Source organism: Cherax quadricarinatus, unplaced genomic scaffold, assembly GCF_038502225.1.
Source record: "Cherax quadricarinatus isolate ZL_2023a unplaced genomic scaffold, ASM3850222v1 Contig214, whole genome shotgun sequence".
NCBI classification, from domain to species: Eukaryota; Metazoa; Arthropoda; class Malacostraca; order Decapoda; family Parastacidae; genus Cherax; species Cherax quadricarinatus.
Genome location: NW_027195240.1, coordinates 67,501 through 91,170, shown reverse-complemented (window position 1 = coordinate 91,170; position 23,670 = coordinate 67,501). Strand labels below are relative to the sequence as shown.

The 23,670-nt window shown below is 41.3% G+C and overlaps 1 protein-coding gene across 7 annotated transcripts in view; it reads right to left on the bottom strand.

The window, feature by feature from the left end:
• Window positions 1–23,670, bottom strand: part of brp (ELKS/RAB6-interacting/CAST family member bruchpilot) — a 129,542-nt gene that overhangs the window by 54,136 nt on the left and 51,736 nt on the right. For all 7 annotated transcript variants that reach the window (XM_070080196.1, XM_070080194.1, XM_070080190.1 and 4 more), the window contains 4 exons: window positions 19,163–19,302; window positions 14,814–17,523; window positions 4,800–4,895; window positions 4,027–4,164 (listed from right to left, as the gene is read on the bottom strand). In XM_070080196.1, coding sequence (XP_069936297.1) covers window positions 4,027–4,164; window positions 4,800–4,895; window positions 14,814–17,523; window positions 19,163–19,302 — 3,084 coding nt within the window. The remainder of the gene's footprint in view (window positions 1–4,026; window positions 4,165–4,799; window positions 4,896–14,813; window positions 17,524–19,162; window positions 19,303–23,670) is intronic.

Below are 23,670 nucleotides of genomic sequence, written 5' to 3'. Positions count from 1 at the left end.
CTCAAATCACCAGACTGAGGGACTCACAACACCAGACTGAGGGACTCACAACACTAGACTGAGGCACTCAAATCACCAGACTGTGGGACTCACAACACCAGACTGAGGGGCTCAAATCCCCAGACTGAGGGGCTCACAACACTAGACTGAGGGACTCACAACACCAGACTGAGGGACTCACAACACTAGACTGAGGGTCTCACAACACCAGACTGAGGGACTCACAACACCAGACTGAGGGACTCACAACACCAGACTGAGGGACTCACAACACCAGACTGAGGGACTCACAATGCCAGACTGAGGGACTCAAATCACCATACTGAGGGACTCACAACACTAGACTGAGGGACTCACAACACCAGACTGAACGACTCAAATCACCATACTGAGGGACTCACAACACTAGACAGACTGAGGGACTCACAACACCAGACTGAGGGACTCACAACACTAGACTGAGGGACTCACAACACTAGACTTAGGGACTCACAACACCAGACTGAGGGACTCACAACACCAGACTGAGGGACTCACAACACCAGACTGAGGGACTCACAACCCTAGACTGAGGGACTCACAACACCAGACTGAGGGACTCACAATACCAGACTGAGGGACTCACAACACCAGACTGAGGGACTCACAACACTAGACTGAGGGACTCACAACACCAGACTGAGAGACTCACAATACTAGACTGAGGGACTCAAAACATTAGACTGAGGGACTCACAACACCAGACTGACTCAAAACACCAGACTGAGGGACTCACAACACCAGACTGAGGGACTCACAACACCAGACTGAGGGACTCAAATCACCAGAGGGACTCACAACACTAGACTGAGGGACTCACAACACCAGACTGAGGGACTCACAAGACTAGACTGAGGGACTCACAACATCAGACTGAGGGACTCAGATCACCAGACTGAGGGACTCAAATCACCAGACTGAGGGACTCACAACACTAGACTGAGGGACTTACAACACCAGACTGAGGGACTCAAATCACCAGAGGGACTCACAACACTAGACTGAGGGACTCACAACACCAGACTGAGGGACTCACAACACTAGACTGAGGGACTCACAACACTAGACTGAGGGACTCAAATCACCAGAGGGACTCACAACACTAGACTGAGGAACTCACAACACCAGACTGAGGGACTCACAACACTAGACTGAGGGACTCACAACACTAGACTGAGGGACGCAGATCACCAGACTGAGGGACTCACAACACCAGACTGAGGGACTCATAACACCAGAGTGAGGGACTCACAACACTAGACTGAGGGACTCAGATCACCAGACTGAGGGACTCAAATCACCAGACTGAGGGACTCACAACACTAGACTGAGGGACTCACAACACCAGACTGAGGGACTCACAACACAAGACTGAGGGACTCAAATCACCGGACTGAGGGACTCACAACACTAGACTGAGGGACTCACAACACCAGACTGAGGGACTCAAATCACCAGAGGGACTCACAACACTAGACTGAGGGACTCACAACACTAGTCTGAGGGACTCACAACACTAGACTGAGGGACTCACAACACCAGACTGAGAGACTCAAATCACCAGACTGAGGGACTCAAAACACCAGACTGAGGGACTCAAAACACCAGACTGAGGGACTCACAACACTAGACTGAGGGACTCACAACACTAGACTGAGGGACTCAGACCACCAGACTGAGGGACTCAAATCACCAGACTGAGGGACTCAGATCACCAGACTGAGGGACTCACAACACTAGACTGAGGGACTCACAACACCAGACTGAGGGACTCAAATCACCAGACTGAGGGACTCGGATCACCAGACTGAGGAACTCACAACACTAGACTGAGGGACTCACAACACCAGACTGAGGGACTCAAATCACCAGACTGAGGGACTCACAACACTAGACTGAGGGACTCACAACACTAGACTGAGGGACTCAGATCACCAGAATGAGGGACTCAAATCACCAGACTGAGGGACTCACAACACCAGACTGAGGGACTCACAACACCAGACTGAGGGACTCACAACACTAGACTGAGGGACTCAGATGACTAGATTGAGGGACTCAAATCACCAGACTGAGGGACTCACAACACCAGACTGAGGGACTCACAACACCAGACTGAGGGACTCACAACACTAGACTGAGGGACTCAAAACACCAGACTGAGGGACTCAAATCACCAGACTGATGGACTCACAACACTAGACTGAGGGACTCACAACACCAGACTTAGAGACTCACAACCCTAGACTGAGGGACTCAGATCACCAGACTGAGGGACTAAAATCACCAGACTGAGGGACTCACAACATCAGACAGAGGGACTCACAACACCAGTCTGAGGGATTCACAACACTAGACTGAGGGACTCAGATCACCAGACTGAGGGACTCAAATCACCAGACTGAGGGACTCAAAACACCAGACTGATTGACTCACAACACCAGACTGAGGGACTCACAACACTAGACTGAGGGAATCACAACGCCAGACTGAGGGACTCAAATCACCAGACTGAGGGACTCACAACACTAGACTGAGGGACTCACAACACCAGACTGAGAGACTCACAACCCTAGACTAAGGGACTCAGATCACCAGACTGAGGGACTCAAATCACCAGACTGAGGGACTCACAACATCAGACTGAGGGACTCACAACACCAGACTGAGGGACTCACAACACTAGACTGAGGGACTCATATCACCAGACTGTGGGACTCACAACACCAGACTGAGGGACTCACAACACCAGACTGAGGGACTCAAATCACCAGACTGAGGGGCTCACAACACTAGACTGAGGGACTCACAACACCAGACTGAGGGACTCACAACACTAGACTGAGGGTCTCACAACACCAGACTGAGGGACTCACAACACCAGACTGAGGGACTCACAACACTAGACTGAGGGACTCACAACACCAGACTGAGGGACTCAAAACATTAGACTGAGGGACTCACGACACCAGATTGAGGGACTCACAAAACCAGACTGAGGGACTCAAAACACCAGACTGAGGGACTCACAACACTAGACTGAGGGGCTCACAACACCAGACTGAGGGACTCACAACACCAGACTTAGGGACTCACAACACCAGACTGAGGGACTCACAACACTAGACTGAGGGACTCACAACACCAGACTGAGGGACTCACAACACCAGACTGAGGGACTCACAACACTAGACTGAGGGGCTCAACACCAGACTGAGGGACTCACAACACCAGACTGAGGGACTCACAACACTAGACTGAGGGGTTCAACACCAGACTGAGGGACTCACAACACCAGACTGAGGGACTCACAACACTAGACTAAGGGACTCACAACACCAGACTGAGGGACTCACAACACCAGACTGAGGGACTCACAATACTAGACTGAGGGACTCACAACACCAGACTGAGGGACTCACAACACCAGACTGAGGGACTCACAACACTAGACTGAGGGGCTCAACACCAGACTGAGGGACTCACAACACCAGACTGAGGGACTCACAACACCAGACTGAGGGACTCACAACACTAGACTGAGGGGCTCAACACCAGACTGAGGGACTCACAACACCAGACTGAGGGACTCACAACACCAGACTGAGGGACTCACAACACTAGACTGAGGGACTCACAACACTAGACTGAGGGACTCAACACTAGACTGAGGTGCTCAACACCAGACTGAGGGACTCACAACACCATACTGAGGGACTCACAACACCAGACTGAGGGACTCACAACACCAGACTGAGGGACTCACAACACTCGACTGAGGGACTCACAACACCAGACTGAGGGACTCACAACACCAGACTGAGGGACTCACAACACTAGACTGAGGGACTCACAACACTAGACTGAGGGGCTCAACACCAGACTGAGGGACTCACAACACCAGACTGAGGGACTCACAACACCAGACTGAGGGACTCACAACACCAGACTGAGGGACTCACAACAGACTGTTGTTCCAACATTTACCTTGGCAAGTTGTTGTTCCATGTGGTTTATTTGTTCCCTCTTTTTGTTCAGGCGAGCATCTAGTTCCACTAACGTCTTCTCCTTCTCATCCAGTTGCTTGTTCCGTTGTTCCAGTGAGTGTACCTTCTGTTCTACCATCTGCGGACACATGTATCATGGTTTAGCAGTCTTATCCCATCATGTAGGATGGCTGAACAGTCTTGTTCCATCATGTAGGATGGTTTAACTCTCTTGTTCAATCATGTAGGATGGTTTAACTGTCTTGTTCTATCATTTAGGATGGTTTAACTGTCATATTCTATCTTACTGGATGGTTTAACTCTCATTTTCTATTATATAGGATGATTTAACTGTCATGCTATATCATACTAGATGGTTTAACTGCCATATTCTATCATAATGGATGGTTTAACTGTCATAACATATCATACAGAATGGTTTAACTGTCATATTTTATCATATAGTTTGGTTTAATTGTTTTGTGTCATTATACTGGATGTTTTATCTATCTTGTTCCATCATATAGGATGGTTTAACTGCTTTGTTCCATCAACAGTACCTCACACACAGCAGTACCTCACACACAACAGTACCACACACACAACAGCACCTCACACACACAACAGCACCTCACACACACAACAGCACCTCACACACACAACAGCACCTCACACACACAACAGTATCTCACGCACACAACAGTACCTCACGCACACAACAGTACCTCACAACAGTACCTCACACACACAACATTACCTCACAAGCAACAGTACCTTCATCTGATCTTCCAGTTGCCTTCTAATCGCTTGTGAGTCGTTGCCAGCCCTTCCGCCGTTCTGGAGCTTCTGATTGGCCTCGTGCAAGTCCAGCTGTTTGGGTTAAATACTTTCTTACATACGGTGCAATACTCGCAACCGAGCAATAGGAGATACAAAACAAGCACAGTGTTGATTGACAACTCAAGGTCTTTCTCAAGAGCTATGCAACAGTGGAACAGAAACTGAAATCACGTCAGGTAGAATACACAAAGTCACAGTGTGACTTTGTAAATGGTTCAAGTCAGATCGAAACGTCAGCTCCTCTCTCCAATGTGCGGGTTATTTGTGTATTGTTCCAGTCACTGTATCGTTATTCTTCCCACACAGGAGGAGATCCACTATAAATCTTGCAGTCTCACCTAGCAACCTCTTTCGCATTATCCCTCACCACCTTTGCTCATTCCTCCATTCACACGCCTCTTCCTGCACTGCAGACCTTTGCTCATTCCTCCATTCACACGCCTCTTCCTGCACTGCAGACCTTTGCTCATTCCTCCATTCACACGCCTCTTCCTGCACTGCAGACCTTTGCTCATTCCTCCATTCACACGCCTCTTCCTGCACTGCAGACCTTTGCTCATTCCTCCATTCACACGCCTCTTCTCGCACTGCAGACCTTTGCTCATTCCTCCATTCACACGCCTCTTCCCGCACTGCAGACCTTTGCTCATTCCTCCATTCACACGCCTCTTCCCGCACTGCAGACCTTTGCTCATTCCTCCATTCACACGCCTCTTCCCGCACTGCAGACCTTTGCTCATTCCTCCATTCACACGCCTCTTCCCGCACTGCAGACCTTTGCTCATTCCTCCATTCACACGCCTCTTCCCGCACTGCAGACCTTTGCTCATTCCTCCATTCACACGCCTCTTCCCGCACTGCAGACCTTTGCTCATTCCTCCATTCACACGCCTCTTCCCGCAGTGCAGACCTTTGCTCATTCCTCCATTCACACGCCTCTTCCCGCAGTGCAGACCTTTGCTCATTCCTCCATTCACACGCCTCTTCCCGCAGTGCAGACCTTTGCTCATTCCTCCATTCACACGCCTCTTCCCGCACTGCAGGGACAGAGGTGTGAAAGAGGAAAAGTAAAATCATGGTGCAAAATAAAGAAATCTAGTGGATTCACACCCACCCAGTCCATGATTTGTTTTCATTTATATTATTATTTCATAAGGCATCTTCCAATTCTCGAAATCTGACTCACTGTCAGATGTCAGAGGTTGAAGAAAGTGTGAGTTATATCGTACTTAATACCTACCAGTTACTCATAAGTTACTCATATTGTGCTGAGGATCGCTCAACCACTTTCTCATTACGTCAAAATTAGGATGTCTAAATTTCATTGTTTTAAATAGCACTAAATTGTAATACAGTGGACCCCCGCATAACGATCACCTCCGAATGCGACCAATTATGTAAGTGTATTTATGTAAGTGCGTTTGTACGTGTATGTTTGGGGGTCCGAAATGGACTAATCTACTTCACAATATTCCTTATGGGAACAAATTCGGTCAGTACTGGCACCTGAACATACTTCTGGAGTGAAAAAACATCGTTAACCGGGGGTCCACTGTATATTATATTATAAATTATTTTCAACTGTTCTATTGTAATACTGTAATCTTTATAAATTAATTCAAAATTGTAATTATTCTCTACTAAATATATCAAAGCCATGTAGCATTACCTAATAGAATATTCAATTCTCTTGTACTTACTGGGGGGCTCTGGTGGCCTGGTTGTTAACGCTCTGGCTTCACACGGTGAGGGCCTGGGTTAGATTCCCAGCCAGAGTAGAAATATTGGACGTGTTTCTTTCCACCTGTTGTCTATGTTCCCCATCAGTAAAATGGGTACCTGGGTGTTAGTCGACTGGTGTGGGTCGCATCCTGGGACACTGACCTAATTTGCCAGACATGCTCAGCATAACAAGGGGCTTTCTATGTAGTAGTATGTCATTGTTGTCAGCTAGGACTGTATACCTTGTACATGTACTTGTAGTAAATAAATAATTATTATTATTATTATTATTATTATTATTATTATTATTATTATTATAATTATTGACAAGTGTTCATTATATTTTAGTTATCCACAAAAATGTATCATTATTAATATGTTAAGAATCAGGATAGGCCTATGGAGTCTCCACATATTTTATGAGGAGCCGATAACTCATCACCATCTTGTGTGTAGCATTATCTTGCTCTAATTCTGGGAATTTCCTCGTGGAGTTGCCTCATATATTAAACACAGTTAACAAATACTACTTGCTAATTATATAGAACCAACAAGTTTTATATTTCTTAAAAATAGTTTATATTCCAAGAACGTTTATGAAATAACTTATTCAGAGTTATGGAATGTCCCAGTTCTTATTTGACAGGTTGTGGGAAAAGACTGGACAAATATGTGGGTGGAAATCATTGATAAGATAAGATAGGATAAGATTTCGTTTGGATTTTGAACCCCGGAGGGTTAGCCACCCAGGATAACCCAAGAAAGTCAGTGCGTCATCGAGGACTGTCTAACTTATTTCCATTGGGGTCCTTAATCTTGTCCCCCCAGGATGCGACCCACACCAGTCAACTAACACCCAGGTACCTATTTGCTGCTAGGTGAACAGGACAATAGTGTGAGGAAACGTGTCGAAATGTTTCCACCCGCCGGGAATCGAACCCGGGCCCTCCGTGTGTGAAGCGGGAGCTTTAGCCGCCAGGCCACCGGGCCTGAGAACTTTCCTAGCATGGGACAGTAGGCCTTCTGCAGTGTTCCTCTCTTAAGAAAAGATTTCGTTTAGATTTTTAACCTCAGAGGGTTAGTCACTCAGGATAACCCAAGAAAGACTGCGTCTCATGTATACTTCACTAAGTTTGTTGATTTGGCATCGCTGGAAGGGCCGCAAGTCCAAAAATACCCCATTGCATTAGCAAATGCAATTGTTATCTAGGCAAAGAGAATGAGTTTAAAGGAAAATGAGATGTAAGGAAAGTTCCTGAGAAAATTTCCCAAAGATAATTTCCCAAGGAAATTTTCAGTACTTACGTAAAATAATAAGATGTTACAAGGACCCTAATGGAAATAAGTCCTTTCATCTGACTTTTTTGGGTTATCCTGTTGGGTACATAACACATATGTTACTGTGTATGATAACTGTACTTAGGGGTACTTATGAATGATAGAGATGAGTTATTTACGGTGTCCCGTAGCTTGATCGCTAGCGCACTCAGCTCACACACTGAGGTCTGGAGTTTGAATCTCCAGCATGACTGGAAAATATTAGGACGTGTTTCCATAAGACACCTGCTGTCCATGTTCACCCATCAGTATAAAATGGGTACCTGGGGTGCTAGTGGACTGGTGTGGGCCACATCCTATTACTGGTTCCTGATAAAATGTGTGGAGGTTCCATAGACCTATCTTAATTCTCAACATATCAATAATGATATATTCTTGCACTTATTACCACAGCCACATCACATATGGTCTGGCTGCGTCTTCCTGCTGCTTCTTAATAATAATAATAATAATAATAATAATAATAATAATAATAATAATAATAATAATGATAATAATAATCTATATTTCTACAAGTACACACTATAACTTTCTTCAACCTCTGACATCTGACAGTCAGTCAGACCGGGAGGACTTGAGGTGGATGATTTACAGAATCACAATAGCACCACTGCAAGTAAATCATGGAACGGGTGGATTTTGAACCCAGCCATTCCGTGATTTAAGGTGGATCTCTTACTCTGTGAGGGGAGTCTCCACAGTCACACCTGCCTGACTTGATGTCCATTTTCATTCAACTGTTACATAGCTTTTAACCCTTCAACTGTCCAAACGTAGATCTACGTTTTCACACGTAGCACTCCGACCTTGATTTTTTCCATAAGAAAGCATCTAAAAAAAAAAATAGATCTACATTCGGAGCATTACGCGAGCAAACGTAGATCTACGTTTGGACAGTTTAAGGGTTAATACAGTGTTGATTGAAAAACAGAACATCTTGAGTTGCCATTCAATCATTCAACTCCCTGTGCTTATTGTGCAAACAAAACATCCACTGTCAAAAATAATGAGATTCTAAGCACTTTGTGATTTCTCACATTATCAAGGACCCATGACAATCCCCTTGATAATGTGAAAAACCATAAAAGTGTTTGGAAGTTCACTATTTTTTTCAAAGGGGTTGATTTGCATATTATAATGCCACCTGTTTATTCTGATCTTATCATATACATACAGAGTATATATAAAGGTCGGCCATCACTAATCCGGCAATCGGTTAACCAGTTCCATCAGTAATCCAGCACTAATTTCGGCTAATATAATTTCAAATTTTATCAATATACTGACTCAGAAATTATAAGATGGTTGTAAATCCACAGCAACAAGCCAGTGGAGGAGAAAGCAGTGATGAAAATGAGGAAGATGTTGCAGAAAGAGTCTCTACTTATAGGTTAATTAAGTGTATTCTAACCTAACCACTCTGTAATCAGGCAAACTCACTAATCCGGCACTCTACAGGTCCCAATAATGCCGGATTAGTGATGGCAGACCTGTATATACACACACACACACACATGTATATATACATGTATATATATATATATATATATATAGATAGATATATATATATATATATATATATATATATATATATATATATATATATATATATATATATATATATATATATATATATATATATATATATATATATATATATATATATATATATATATATATATATATATATATATATATATATATATATATATATATATATATATATATATATATATATATATATTCTGGGTAGTAGGTTGGTAGACAGCAACCACCCAGGGAGGTACTACCGTCCTGCCAAGTGAGTGTAAAACGGAAGCCTGTAATTGTTTTACATGATGGTAGGATTGCTGGTGTCTTTATATTCTGTCTCATAAATATGCAAGGTTTCAGGTACATCTTGCTACTTCTACTTACACTTAAGTCACACTACACATACATGTACAAGCATATATACACACCCCTCTGGGTTTTCTGCTATTTTCTTTCTAGTTCTTCTTGTTGTTTATTTCCTCTTATCTCCATGGGGAAGTGGAACAGAATTCTTCCTCCATAAGCCATGCGTGTTGTAAGAGGCGACTAAAATGCCGGGAGCAAGGGGCTAGTAACCCATTCGCCTGTATATATTACTAAATGTACAAGGAGAAACTTTCGTTTTTCCTTTTGGGTCACCCTGCCTCGGTGGGATACGGCCGGTGTGTTGAAAGAAAGATATACATGTATATATATAACAACACTTCACTAGCCAAGGAGTCAAACCCATGCTGCTGTGGCCCGCTTCATGGTGAGAGAAAACGCATGATGCTTTAGACCATTAGACCACACAATTGTGTGGTCTAGTGGTCTAAACTGTCATGCGTTTTCTCTAACCATGAGGCGGGCCAAAACAGCATGGGTTCGAATCCTTGGCTAGTGTAGTGTTGTTATTGATCAATACCACTCGTTCCGTGGGTACAATATATATATAATATATATATATATATATATATATATATATATATATATATATATATATATATATATATATATTAAAGGTAATAAGTTGGTAGACAGCAACCACCCAGGGAGGTACTACCGTCCTGCCAAGTGAGTGTAAAACGAAAGCCTGTAATTGTTTTACATGATGGTAAGATTGCTGGTGTCTTTTTTCTGTCTCATAAACATGCAAGATTTCAGGTACGTCTTGCTACTTCTACTTACACTTAGGTCACTCTACACATACATGTACAAGCATATATATACACACCCCTCTGGGTTTTCTGCTATTTTCTTTCTAGTTCTTGTTCTTGTTTATTTCCTCTTATCTCCATAGGGAAGTGGAACAGAATTCTTCCTCCGTAAGCAATGCGTGTTGTAAGAGGCGACTAAAATGCCGGGAGCAAGGGGCTAGTAACCCCTTCTCCTGTATATATTACTAAATGTAAAAGGAGAAACTTTCATTTTTCCTTTTGGGCCGCCCCGCCTCGGGGTGGCCCAAATATATACTACAGTGGACCCCCGCTTAACGATCACCTCCAAATGCGACCAATTATGTAAGTGTATTTATGTAAGTGCGTTTGTACGTGTATGTTTGGGGGTCTGAAATGGACTAATCTACTTCACAATATTCCTTATGGGAATAAATTCAGTCAGTACTGGCACCTGAACATACTTACGGAGTGAAAAAATATCGTTAACCGGGGGTCCACTGTATATATATATATCAATGCGGTTTGAATAATGATTATGTATTTAATTAGTAATGTTAGATAATTAATTACATATTTCTGTAAATTACTATAAGAATAATAATAGTAATAATAGCACACCAAGTACTTAATTGCAGAGGAGATGTTAATCATTGGTTGTAGGTAATTATGCAAAGATGGTTGGCCAGAGGATGCAAGACTCTGTGACTTACTTGATTGTTGGTGCTGGCAGAGCGTGCATACTCTAGCACACGCGCACTAATGCATCTATGACAAAAACATCAAAACCAATATTTTGAGTTATTTCAAACTCAAAAATAAACAAAAAAATATTTTCTACTAAATGATAAAGATCGAATTCTTGAAAATCAAAATTTTCTCTTTTCTTTTTTGGAAAAAACAGAATAAATCAATTGAGGGAAATGGAACAAAACCAGAGAATTGAAAAATGGTAAAAAAAAAAAAAGTCTTAGGCTTAAGAAAACAGAATAAATTTGCGATTTAAAATTTTCGGAGCTTCTTAGGATCTTAAATAATATAAAAAATAAAATGTGCATAGGCCTATAAATTTGTATATATACATTTATAAAAGAAGTTTTTGTATATATATATATGTGTATATATATATATATATATATATATATATATATATATATATATATATATATATATATATATATATATATATATATATATATATAATATATATATATATATATATATATACAGTGGACACCCGCATAACGATCACCTCCGAATGCGACCAGTTATGTAAGTGTATTTATGTAAGTGCGTTTGTACGTGTATGTTTGGGGGTCTGAAATGGACTAATCTACTTCACAATATTCCTTATGGGAATAAATTCGGTCAGTACTGGCACCTGAACATACTACTGGAATGAAAAAAGTTCGTTAACCGGGGGTCCACTGTATTTATATATATATATATTTATATTTATATATATTTATATATATATATATTTATATATATATATATTTATATATATATATATATATATATATATAGATAGGCATACAGTAGAACCCTTTTATCCATGGATTTTGTATCCACAGTTTCAGTTACCCACTGTTTACTGTGGCCCAAAAATAGCCCAAAATTTTGCTTAACCCGTAAACGGTCCAAACGTATATATACGTTTTTTCAACATTTGATAGTATGTAAAAAAAGTAGATCATTTTTTTCTTTTTTTACATTTGAAAACATGTTAAAAATCTTTGACCTATGTTGTTGTTTTTTTTTTGTTATATTTGAAAATATGTAAAAGAAAGTAGATCTACTTCTGGAGCGCCAGACATGTGAACGTAGATCTGCTGGGACTGTTTACAGGTTAATAATGACCCCAAAGTGCAAAAGTAGCGATGCCCGAGAGAAGCTGTGACACCTGAGAGACGCTGTGACACCTGAGAGACGCTGTGACACCTGAGAGAAGCTGTGACACCTGAGAGACGCTGTGACACCTGAGAGAAGCTGTGACACCTGAGAGAAGCTGTGATGCCTGAGAGAAGCTGTGACACCTGAGAGAAGCTGTGACACCCGAGAGAAGCTGTGACACCTGAGAGAAGCTGTGATGCCTGAGAGAAGCTGTGACACCTGAGAGAAGCTGTGACACCTGAGAGAAGCTGTGATGCCTGAGAGAAGCTGTGACACCTGAGAGAAGCTGTGACACCTGAGAGAAGCTGTGATGCCTGAGAGAAGCTGTGACACCTGAGAGAAGCTGTGACACCTGAGAGAAGCTGTGACACCTGAGAGAAGCTGTGACACCTGAGAGAAGCTGTGACACCTGAGAGAAGCTGTGATGCCTGAGAGAAGCTGTGACACCTGAGAGAAGCTGTGACACCTGAGAGAAGCTGTGACACCTGAGAGAAGCTGTGACACCTGAGAGAAGCTGTGACACCTGAGAGAAGCTGTGATGCCTGAGAGAAGCTATGACACCTGAGAGAAGCTGTGACACCTGAGAGAAGCTGTGACACCTGAGAGAAGCTGTGATGCCTGAGAGAAGCTGTGACACCTGAGAGAAGCTGTGACACTTGAGAGAAGCTGTGATGCCTGAGAGAAGCTGTGACACCTGAGAGAAGCTGTGACACCTGAGAGAAGCTGTGACACCTGAGAGAACCTGTGGAACCTGAGAGAAGCTGTGGAACCTGAGAGAAGATGTGACACCTGAGAGAAGCTGTGACACCTGAGAGAAGCTGTGACACCTGAGAGAAGCTGTGACACCTGAGAGAAGCTGTGGAACCTGAGAGAAGATGTGACACCTGAGAGAAGCTGTGACACCTGAGAGAAGATGTGGAACCTGAGAGATGTGACACCTGAGAGAAGCTGTGGAACCTGAGAGAAGATGTGACACCTGAGAGAAGCTGTGACACCTGAGAGAAGCTGTGACACCTGAGAGAAGATGTGGAACCTGAGAGAAGATGTGACACCTGAGAGAAGCTGTGACACCTGAGAGAAGATGTGGAACCTGAGAGAAGATGTGACACCTGAGAGAAGCTGTGACACCTGAGAGAAGATGTGGAACCTGAGAGAAGATGTGGAACCTGAGAGAAGATGTGACACCTGAGAGAAGCTGTGACACCTGAGAGAAGATGTGGAACCTGAGAGAAGATGTGACACCTGAGAGAAGCTGTGACACCTGAGAGAAGCTGTGAAACCTCAGAGAAGCTGTTAAACCATAGAGAAGCTGTTAAACCTAAGAGAAGCTGTTAAACCATAGAGAAGCTGTTAAACCTAAGAGAAGCTGTTAAACCTAAGAGAAGCTGTTAAACCTAAGAGAAGCTGTTAAACCTAAGAGAAGCTGTTAAACCTAAGAGAAGCTGTTAAACCTAAGAGAAGCTGTTAAACCTAAGAGAAGCTGTTAAACCTCAGAGAAGCTGTTAAACCTAAGAGAAGCTGTTAAACCTAAGAGAAGCTGTTAAACCTCAGAGAAGCTGTTAAACCTAAGAGAAGCTGTTAAACCTCAGAGAAGCTGTTAAACCTCAGAGAAGCTGTTAAACCTCAGAGAAGCTGTTAAACCTCAGAGAAGCTGTTAAACCTCAGAGAAGCTGTTAAACCTCAGAGAAGCTGTTAAACCTCAGAGAAGCTGTTAAACCTCAGAGAAGATGTTAAACCTCAGAGAAGCTGTTAAACCTCAGAGAAGCTGTTAAACCTCAGAGAAGCTGTTAAACCTCAGAGAAGCTGTTAAACCTCAGAGAAGCTGTTAAACCTCAGAGAAGCTTCCCATCAGTGAAGAATTGCTAATTCTAAACTTATTTTGCATAATTTATCAATTAAACCTCATCTGGGTATGAATGCAAATTAAAAATGACTTATTGGGTTCTCTGCTAGCCATGGTATATATATATACATGTATGTATGTATATATATATATATATATATATATATATATATATATATATATATATATATATATATATATATATATATATATATATATATATATATATATAACATTGTCTCTAGGTCCACAGCAGGACTCGACAATGTTTGCAAATAATTTCACCTGTTTGCAAATTGTTAAGCATATATATACATATACATATTTAAATATATAAACATTAATAGATTCTTCTTATTCCCTACTCTGTAAATAATTTTTTTTCCTTTATTAAGTTCTGAAATTAATGTTATGCTGAGTTTGGTTCATCAATCAATCTCTGGTTCTTCCATTCCCTCAACTGACCTGTTTCTTCTCCAGTTCCGTCACCAGCAATTCCAGTTGACTCTGCAATCTCTGTTTCTCAACAGCGGAGTTTTTCAACTCGTTGTTGGCTCTGTCCAAATCAGATTTTAATCTTTGTGTGTCTGAGTTCTCGCGTGGGTTGTTACTCTGTTTTTGTAACTGCTGCTGTTGTTGTTGCAGCTGCTGTTGCAGGATCTGCAGCTGTTGGGTCTGTTGTTGTATTTGTTGCTGCGACTGTTGTGCCTGTTTCTGTAAGGTCTGGTTCTGTTGTTGGGTCTGTTGGTTTTGCTGCGTTATCTGGTGTATCTGTTTGTTGAGCTCCTGATTCTGTTGGGTCAGCTGTTGTATCTGTTGATTGCTCTTCTGTGTCTCTTGTGCCATGGATTGCATTTGTTTCTGCATCTCCTGAACAGCTCTCTCACCCTGATCGGCCCTCTGCCGTTCAGAAATGACGCTTTGTTGTAGCTTCGCTGTTTCTCCTTCTCCCTTCATACTAGATTCCTTCACTTGCTTCTCCATCTCTGCTGCATCACGCTCAGCCTTTTCGGCTCGTAATCTGCATTTCTCTCCTTCACTACGCAATATGCCTAGTTCCTTCTCCTTCCCTTGTAATTGCACAATTAGATTCTTCAGTTCCTTCTCAGCTTCCCTCTGAATCAGCCCTGCTTCTTTCTGGGCAACCTGTGCAGTCTGTTGAGCCTTGTGAACCTCCTGTTGTAACCTCTGCACTTCCTTCTCTGCCTCGGCTCTGAGAGCATTGAATTCCTTCTCCTTAGTGGATAGCTGCCCACTCAGTTTTTGGATTTCATTTTCCTTGCTTTCCAGCATGTCTTTTGTGCCTTGTTCCATTTCTTTGGTTGTGTTGTTCAGCTCTGACTTTATCCGCTTGTTCTCATCTCGGGATTTTTGCAAGTCAGATTCGGTTTGTTTCAGTTCCTGTTGGAAGTTCAAAAGCATATCCTGAGATTTTTCTAATTGCTTAACTAATTGATCCCGCTCTGACTCTAACTGTGTCAAGTCTGACTCTAGTTTTGCAATCATTTTTTCACGTTTCTCTTGTGTTGTGTTTAGCCTCTCCTTCTCATTTGCGACTTTAGAGAGTTCATCCTTAGCTCTTTCAAGCTCTTTATTGAGTCTAATAATCTCCTCTTTGCATTTGTCAAGATCTTGATTGGATTTTTGTTGATAATCAGTCGCTTTACCAATCATTGCTTTAGTTTCTTCTAAGTCTCTCTTGTGTTTTCTATTTTCTGTTTCTAATCTTTCTTTGGCATCATTAGCTCTTCTAAGTTCAGTCTGTGACTTTTCAAGGCGTTCGTGGAGCTTCTCAAGCTCCACTGACATTCTTTCAAATTCTATTTTGGCTGACTCATTGCTTTCTTGGTACTTAGACATGTGTTGCTGTGATCGTTCCATCTCATGAGTCAGTCGCTGAACCTCCAACTCAGCTTTTTCCTTCCCCGCTTGAGCGCGAGCCAGGTCAGACTGAGTACGTTCCAATTTATCTTTGAACTTGTTAACTTCTATGGAAGTTTTCTCTACTTCAGTTTTGTTACGATCTTGAGCAGCGAGGAAACGCTCTAGTTGCTCTTGGCTCAGGAGTAGATCACTCCGAAGTCGTTCATTTTCACTTTCCATTTTCTCAATTTTCTGTTGTGATTTCGTACATTCTATCTGTGACCTTTCGTACTTATCCTTTATCTTCTCATTCTCAATGTTCAGTCGTTCAAGTTCTCCCTCGTATTTTTCATGAGATGTGGAGAACTTGCCTACCCTTGATTGTGTCTTATCTAACTCTGCTTTCATACTTGCAATTTCTTCAGAGTATTTCTCATTTAAGAGCTTTTCTTTCTGTAAATCAATTTGGCTAGTGTCGTATCGCTCACGCAACCGTTCGTTCTCCAATACAATCTTTTCTATATCCTGTTTGTTCTTCTCATAATCTAGTTGATATTTACCTCTCTGTTGATCTGCTCTGTCCATGTCACTCTTGAGCTTCATCACTTCCTTCTCGTACTTCTCCCGCAAGATGCTCTCTCTTTCCAGGTCCTTTTGGGCCTTTTCAAATTTGTCCTTCACTCTCTCAATCTCAATTTTTAGTAGTTCGTAGTCTTCTTTCGTCCGTTCCGTGTTTTCTTGATATTTCCCCATCCGCACCAGAACCCGATCCATTTCACCTTGCAAGTTTTCGCACTCCTGCTGCAACTTCTCCTTTTCATTGCGGACTTTGCTGAGTTCTAAAGTGTTCCTCTCATACTTATCTTTATACTTTTCAACTTCGATTTGTAGTCGGGCAATTTCCTCCTGGCTTTTTTCCTGGCTGTTTTGTGCCTTTCCATACTGCGCTTGGGCTCGCTCTAACTCAAATGTCAATTGGTCAACATCATTTTGTAGTTTCTCCTTCTCGCTGCCCACGCGGCGGAGCTCGACAGTGGTCTTGTCATAGCGCTCCTTGAGAATGGTCAAATCCACATTGAGTCGCTCAATTTCTTCCTTCAGTTTCTCCTCAGCCTCTTTAGCTCGGACACACTGGAGGCTCGACCGGTCATATGATTCTTGTATGCGGTCATAGTCCTCTTGAAGTTTGACCTTCTCATCCTTGATTTTGTTAAAGAGAACATGGGTCTTTTCGATTTCCACCTGAAGTCGCTCTTGTTCTGCTTGAGCCGACTCCAGCCGTGTCTGTAGCCGGAAATTTTCACTCTGTGACCTGTCGATAAAACAGAAGGTTACAAAGTCATAAGAAAAAAAGATACTACAGACTTCAGATACTAGAGAAATTTACTGTACTATTCCATGAGTCTTTGATGCTAGTGAAGGGTTCCTGATCCAGTGAATTGTAGCTACTCTTCTCTTACTTGTATCAAACTTGATTTTCCCCCTGTCCCTGTGTCCTGAATAACTCATATGAGTTCATGAATTGCCCTTGTAATAATGATAATAATAATAACAGTAATAATGACAGTAGTAGCAGTAGTAATAACAATAATAAATAATTATAATTATTATTATTATCCCTAGGTAGTAGGTTGGTAGACAGCAACCGCCCGGTGGCCCGGTGGCCTGGTGGCTAAAGCTCCCGCTTCACACACGGAGGGCCCGGGTTCGATTCCAGGCGGGTGGAAACATTTCGACACGTTTCCTTACACCTGTTGTCCTGTTCACCTAGCAGCAAATAGGTACCTGGGTGTTAGTCGACTGGTGTGGGTCGCATCCTGGGGAACAAGATTAAGGACCCCAATGGAAATAAGTTAGACAGTCCTCGATGACGCACTGACTTTCTTGGGTTATCCTGGGTGGCTAACCCTCCGGGGTTAAAAATCCGAACAAAATCTTATCTTATCTTACTACCGTCCTGCAAAGTGAGTGTAAAACAAAAGCCTGTAATTGTTTAACATGATGGTAAGATTGCTGGTGTCTTTTTTCTGTCTCATAAACATGCAAGGTTTCAGGTACATCTTGCTACTTCTACTTACACTTAGGTCACACTACACATACATGTACAAGCATATATATACACACCCTTCTGGGTTTTCTGCTATTTTCTTACTAGTTCTTGTTCTTGTTTATTTCCTCTTATCTCCATGGGGAAGTGGAACAGAATTCTTCCTCCATAAGCCATGCGTGTTGTAAAAGGCGACTAAAATGCCAAGAGCAAGGGGTTAGTAACCCCTTCTCCTGTACAAATTACTAAATTTAAAAAGAGAAACTTTTGTTTTTCTTTTTGGGCCACCCTGCCTTGGTGGGATACGGCCAGTTTGTTGAAAGAAGAAGAATTATTATTATAATTTTCATTATAGTTTTTATTACAGCCTCTCCTCACATAGCGACGTACTCATTTACTAACGACTCAGACTTATGACAGGCTCTCTGACCAGTATGCATACCTAAATTACATTAGAACTGATTTCCTCTTTTCTGTATAAACATTAAAAAATATACCAGAAATATTATAAATGGTGCAAAGACGACATTTAAACAATATCGAAGATGGTTGGCATGAACCCATTATAGTAATATGCTCCTCACTTAGTGATGAATTAGTTTACTGATGTGGTCTTAGGAATGGAACTTCATTGTTAAATGAGGATAGGCTGTGTTATTATTCATGCAGAGCGTTTACAAAACTTTTTTTTGTAAATGTATGTAAATGCCCTATCTGCTTGTGCACTGCATGTACCTTGGGTTTGTAAGATGGGAGCCCATCCCAGTGAAAATAAGTCAATTTGACTGACTTTTCTGGGGTTATCCTGGTGGGTAATATACATATATGTGACTATGTATGATAACTGAACTTACATGTACCTGTACCTAAATAAACTTACTAACTTACTTACTCTCAAACTTACTTATCAAACTTTTCGAGCGCTCGCTCAAACTCCCTGTTAGCAACGTCCTTCTCGTCCTGCGCTCGGGTCACCTGCGCTTGAGCTTTCTCCAGCTTGTCCTTGAGGATGTCGACCTCGGTCGTTCGATCGTCCCGCTCCATCTGCAATATGCAACCTCCCTCAGTTTTACAGCAGCTTAAATTGATGTAAATCACTTATCCACAGTGTGTGCGTGTGAATGTGAGTGTACCCCCTGGTTTGAGGCTGGTGTCTGGGGTCTTGAGTCAAGAAAATGCAGCTCTCCTTCTCTTCCTAGGATCAAACATGATTTATTCCCACCCCTCCCATACCCTCATGGGTTTATTAATTCCCCAAAATCTGATACTTTTAACTCTTAAACTATTAATTATAAATATAAAAATATTTATTAACAAATCAGCCATCTCCCACCAAGATAGTGTGACCCAAAAAATGAAGAAACATTTTCACCATCATTCACTCTATCCCTGTCTTACCAAAGGGGCGCCAATACTGGTTCAAAACTGCAAATATCCCCAACCCGTCTTCAGAGTGCAGGCACTGTACTTCCCACCTGCAGTATTCGAGTCTGGCTAACCGGCTTTTTTAATCCCTTCATAAATCTTACATTGCTAACACTAGATATATATATATATATATATGTACAGTGGACCCCCGCTTTAGGATCAGCTCCCAATGCGACCAATTATGTAAGTGCGTTTGTACGTGTATGTTTGGGGGTCTGAAATGGACTAATCTAATTCACAATATTCCTTATGAGAACAAATTCATTCAGTACTGGCACCTGAACATACTTCTGGAATGAAAAAATATCGTAAGCCGGGGGACCACTGTATATATATATATATATATATATATATATATATATATATATATATATATATATATATATATATATATATATATATATATATATATATATATATATATAACAGCCACAGGGGAGTGTTTCATGTTGCAACCAACACTTCTTCAGAAGCTTGCAATGTTGCAGAAATGAGTAGCAAGTCCAGGTAGATTTGCTCAAGGGAACGACTCTAGCTAGAATAAGCTAGCATCGAGCAGACCAGTGCCAGGTGCCAAAAAAAAGAAGGCAATATATTGAAAAAATAGCATTAAAAAGTATATAAAAATCCATCAACATTAAACATTTAGTAATGAGCTAATGACCACAGCATTAATGACATCTCAAATATCACTATCGTGATGTCAGACTCCATATCATATCATTATAAAGGACATTAATATTCTGATCTCAGAAGTATCAGGCATCTATCAGCAGGAATATTCCTTCATATAAAAAGAAAATAGGTCTAGGGAAAGCAGCAGGCAGGAAACAACCCTATTTCCAGAGGTGGACCCACTTCATCCTTAGGTAAATGCTGGCATGAGTGGAAGCAGCTGAACCTGAGGACTACTAAGTTCGTCATTGTAGAGCAGTATTTACATTAGTCAAACGAGTTGAGGTAGGGATCCAGGTTTACAATTATAAAGTTATCATGTTTGAATAAGGCAAAGCTATTATTATATAATGAACATTATGATGTCTTATAACTGCCAATTCTAAAATATTTATCCCCAGCCAACAGAAGCAGGGAGCCATGACTCTGACTTCTGACCAATTTGCAGAGTTATTGCAGGACCTAGTGTGATTGAAAATTGCATTTCATTCCTGTGCAGATCATATCAAATACTGATGTTGTGTTATCCTGACATCTAGAAGTTTGCCAGTCTGTCCCATGTAAGATAAGTTGCAGCCATTGCAAGTGATCCTGGAAATACAACCAACATAGTGTTGAAGAAAATTCTTTATCAAAGTGCTTTTAACAGTCCATAAATTCTTAAAAAAATACTTGTATATGGAATCTTTGTAGGGCACTTGGCAGAACAGATTAATTATCATTGTATGGGGGAACCAGGACATTCGTGTTATCTTATATTCAGTCCCATGATAAGTTTTTTTAGTTGCCAGCAACACTGATTCTACTAACCCCTTAGGGCACCACAGTGTCATGGCAATATCAAATATTTTCCTGATTTCCTCATCGAGGAACTGGGCAGCACACATGGTAAACTCTCAGAAACATAGAATGGCACTTTTTTTTACTCTTGTCTTGTGGTTAGAATAGTAGTGAATATACGAACAAACATTAACCCGTAAACGGTCCCAGCAGATCTACATTCACATGTGTAGTGCTACAAAAGTAGATCTAAGTTTTTTTTACATATTTTCAAATATAACAAAAAAAAAAATAGATCAAAGTTTTTTTACACATTTTCAAATATAAAAAAACAAAAAGAAGATCTACATATATATACGTTTGGACCGTTTACAGGTTAATGGCTTTTCTAAACTTTTGCATACTGTAAACTTGAATGTTCTATCAACCTGTGTATCAATACATGTAAGAATGGAGGTTTAGATTCCATTTCTTTCTCCATGGTAAATTTGACAGGACCAGAGCATTAAGTTCCAGTTTAAATGTATCCATGTCCATATCATTCTGCCTAAGACACAAGATGTCATCCACACACCTGATCCACTTGGTTTCATGGGGCAGGATATCTTTCAACAGCCTCGAAAAATTCCATATAAAGATTACTTAATAGGGGAGTAATATTTCCCTTCAAATTCAAACTTGCAATCAACTACACACAGTTTAAGCAACTCAATAATGGTATTCTTATTAAACTGCATGGAGAACTCATCTAATTCTTCTTCCAGACAATAGATTGGGAACAGGAATTCGGGTGAACACCGCCATGACGTCAAAACTTACTAGTGTAAAATCCTTAAATATGTTAATAATTTACAATTTGTCAGTGCAGTTCAGTTCGAACTGCACAGGAATTAAATGTGATTTTTCAGTCACACTAGGGCCTGCAATAACTACAAACTGGTCAGAAGCCAGAGTCGTGGCTCCTTGTTTCTCTTGGCTGGAAAGAAATATTTTAGAATCAGCAATTTTAAAACATGATAAAGGTTCATTATATAATAATAGTTTTGGCTTAATGAAATTCGATAACTTTATAATTGAAGACATTGTACACAATCTGATGCTTGACTCCCACTTGAACTCACTGGACTAACATACATGCAGTAATATGTTGACACATTGAGTAGCATTAAAGTTCAGCTGCTCACACTCAACCTCATGGATAAACCAGCATTTACCTAAGGATGAAGTGAGTCAGCCTCTGGAAATAGAATTGTTTCCCCTTTGTTGCTTCCCTTAGACCCATTTTCTTTTCTTTTTATACAAATTAATTTTCATACTGATAGATGCGAGATACTTTTGAGATCAGAATATTAAAGTCTCTTATGATGCATTATTGAGTCAGATGGAATGATGGTGATATTTGACATGTCACTATTGTTGTGGCTGCTAGGTCACTACTAAATATTTATAATAATAATAATAATACAGTGGACCCCCGCTTAACAATCACCTCCCAGTGCGACCAATTATGTAAGTATATTTATGTAAGTGCATTTGTACGTTTATGTTTGGGGGTCTGAAATGGACCAATCTACTTCACAATATTCCTTATGGGAACAAATTCGGTCAGTACTGGCACCTGAACATACTTCTGGAATGAAAAAATATCGTTAACCGGGGGTCCACTGTATCTTTATTTACTACAAGTATGTACAAGGTATACAGACCATAGCTGACATCAATGACATACCACTATATAGAAAGCCACTTGTTATGCAGAGCATTTCCCACAAATTAAGTCAGTTTTGCCCCAGGAGGCAGCCCACACCAGTCCACTAGCACCCAGGTACCCATTTTACTGATAGGTGAACATAGACAACCAGTGTTAAGGAATCATGTCCAAAGTTTCCACCCCATCACCGGGAATTAAACCTGGACCCTCGCCATGTGAAGCGAGAGCTTTCGCCACCAGGCCGCTGGGCTTTCAACAGACTTCAACATTAGAGACTTTTGAAGAAACTTAAGGTACACGGAATAGGAGGAGAAATTTTTTCCTGGGTAGAGGCATGGCTGACAAATAGACAGCAGAGAGTTTGCATAAATGTGGAGAAATCAGAATGGGGGCACGTCACAAGCGGTGTTCCTCAGGGGTCAGTGCTGGGCCCGTTGTTGTTCACAATTTACATAAACGATATAGATGAGGGAATAAATATTAGCAACATAAGCAAATTTGCTGATGACACCAAAATAGGCCATCCAATTCATTCTACTAAGGACATTAGTGCACTCCAGGATGATTTGAATAGACTGATGCAGTGGTCGGAGAAGTGGCAGATGCAGTTTAATATAGACAAATGCAAAGTGCTAAATGTTGGACAGGACAATAACCATGCCACATATAAACTAAATAATGTAGATCTTAATACTACTGACTGCGAAAAGGATTTAGGAGTTCTGGTTAGCAGTAATCTGAAACCAAGACAACAGTGCATAAGCATTCACAGTAAAGCTAACAGAATTCTTGGCTTCATATCAAAAAGTATAAATAAT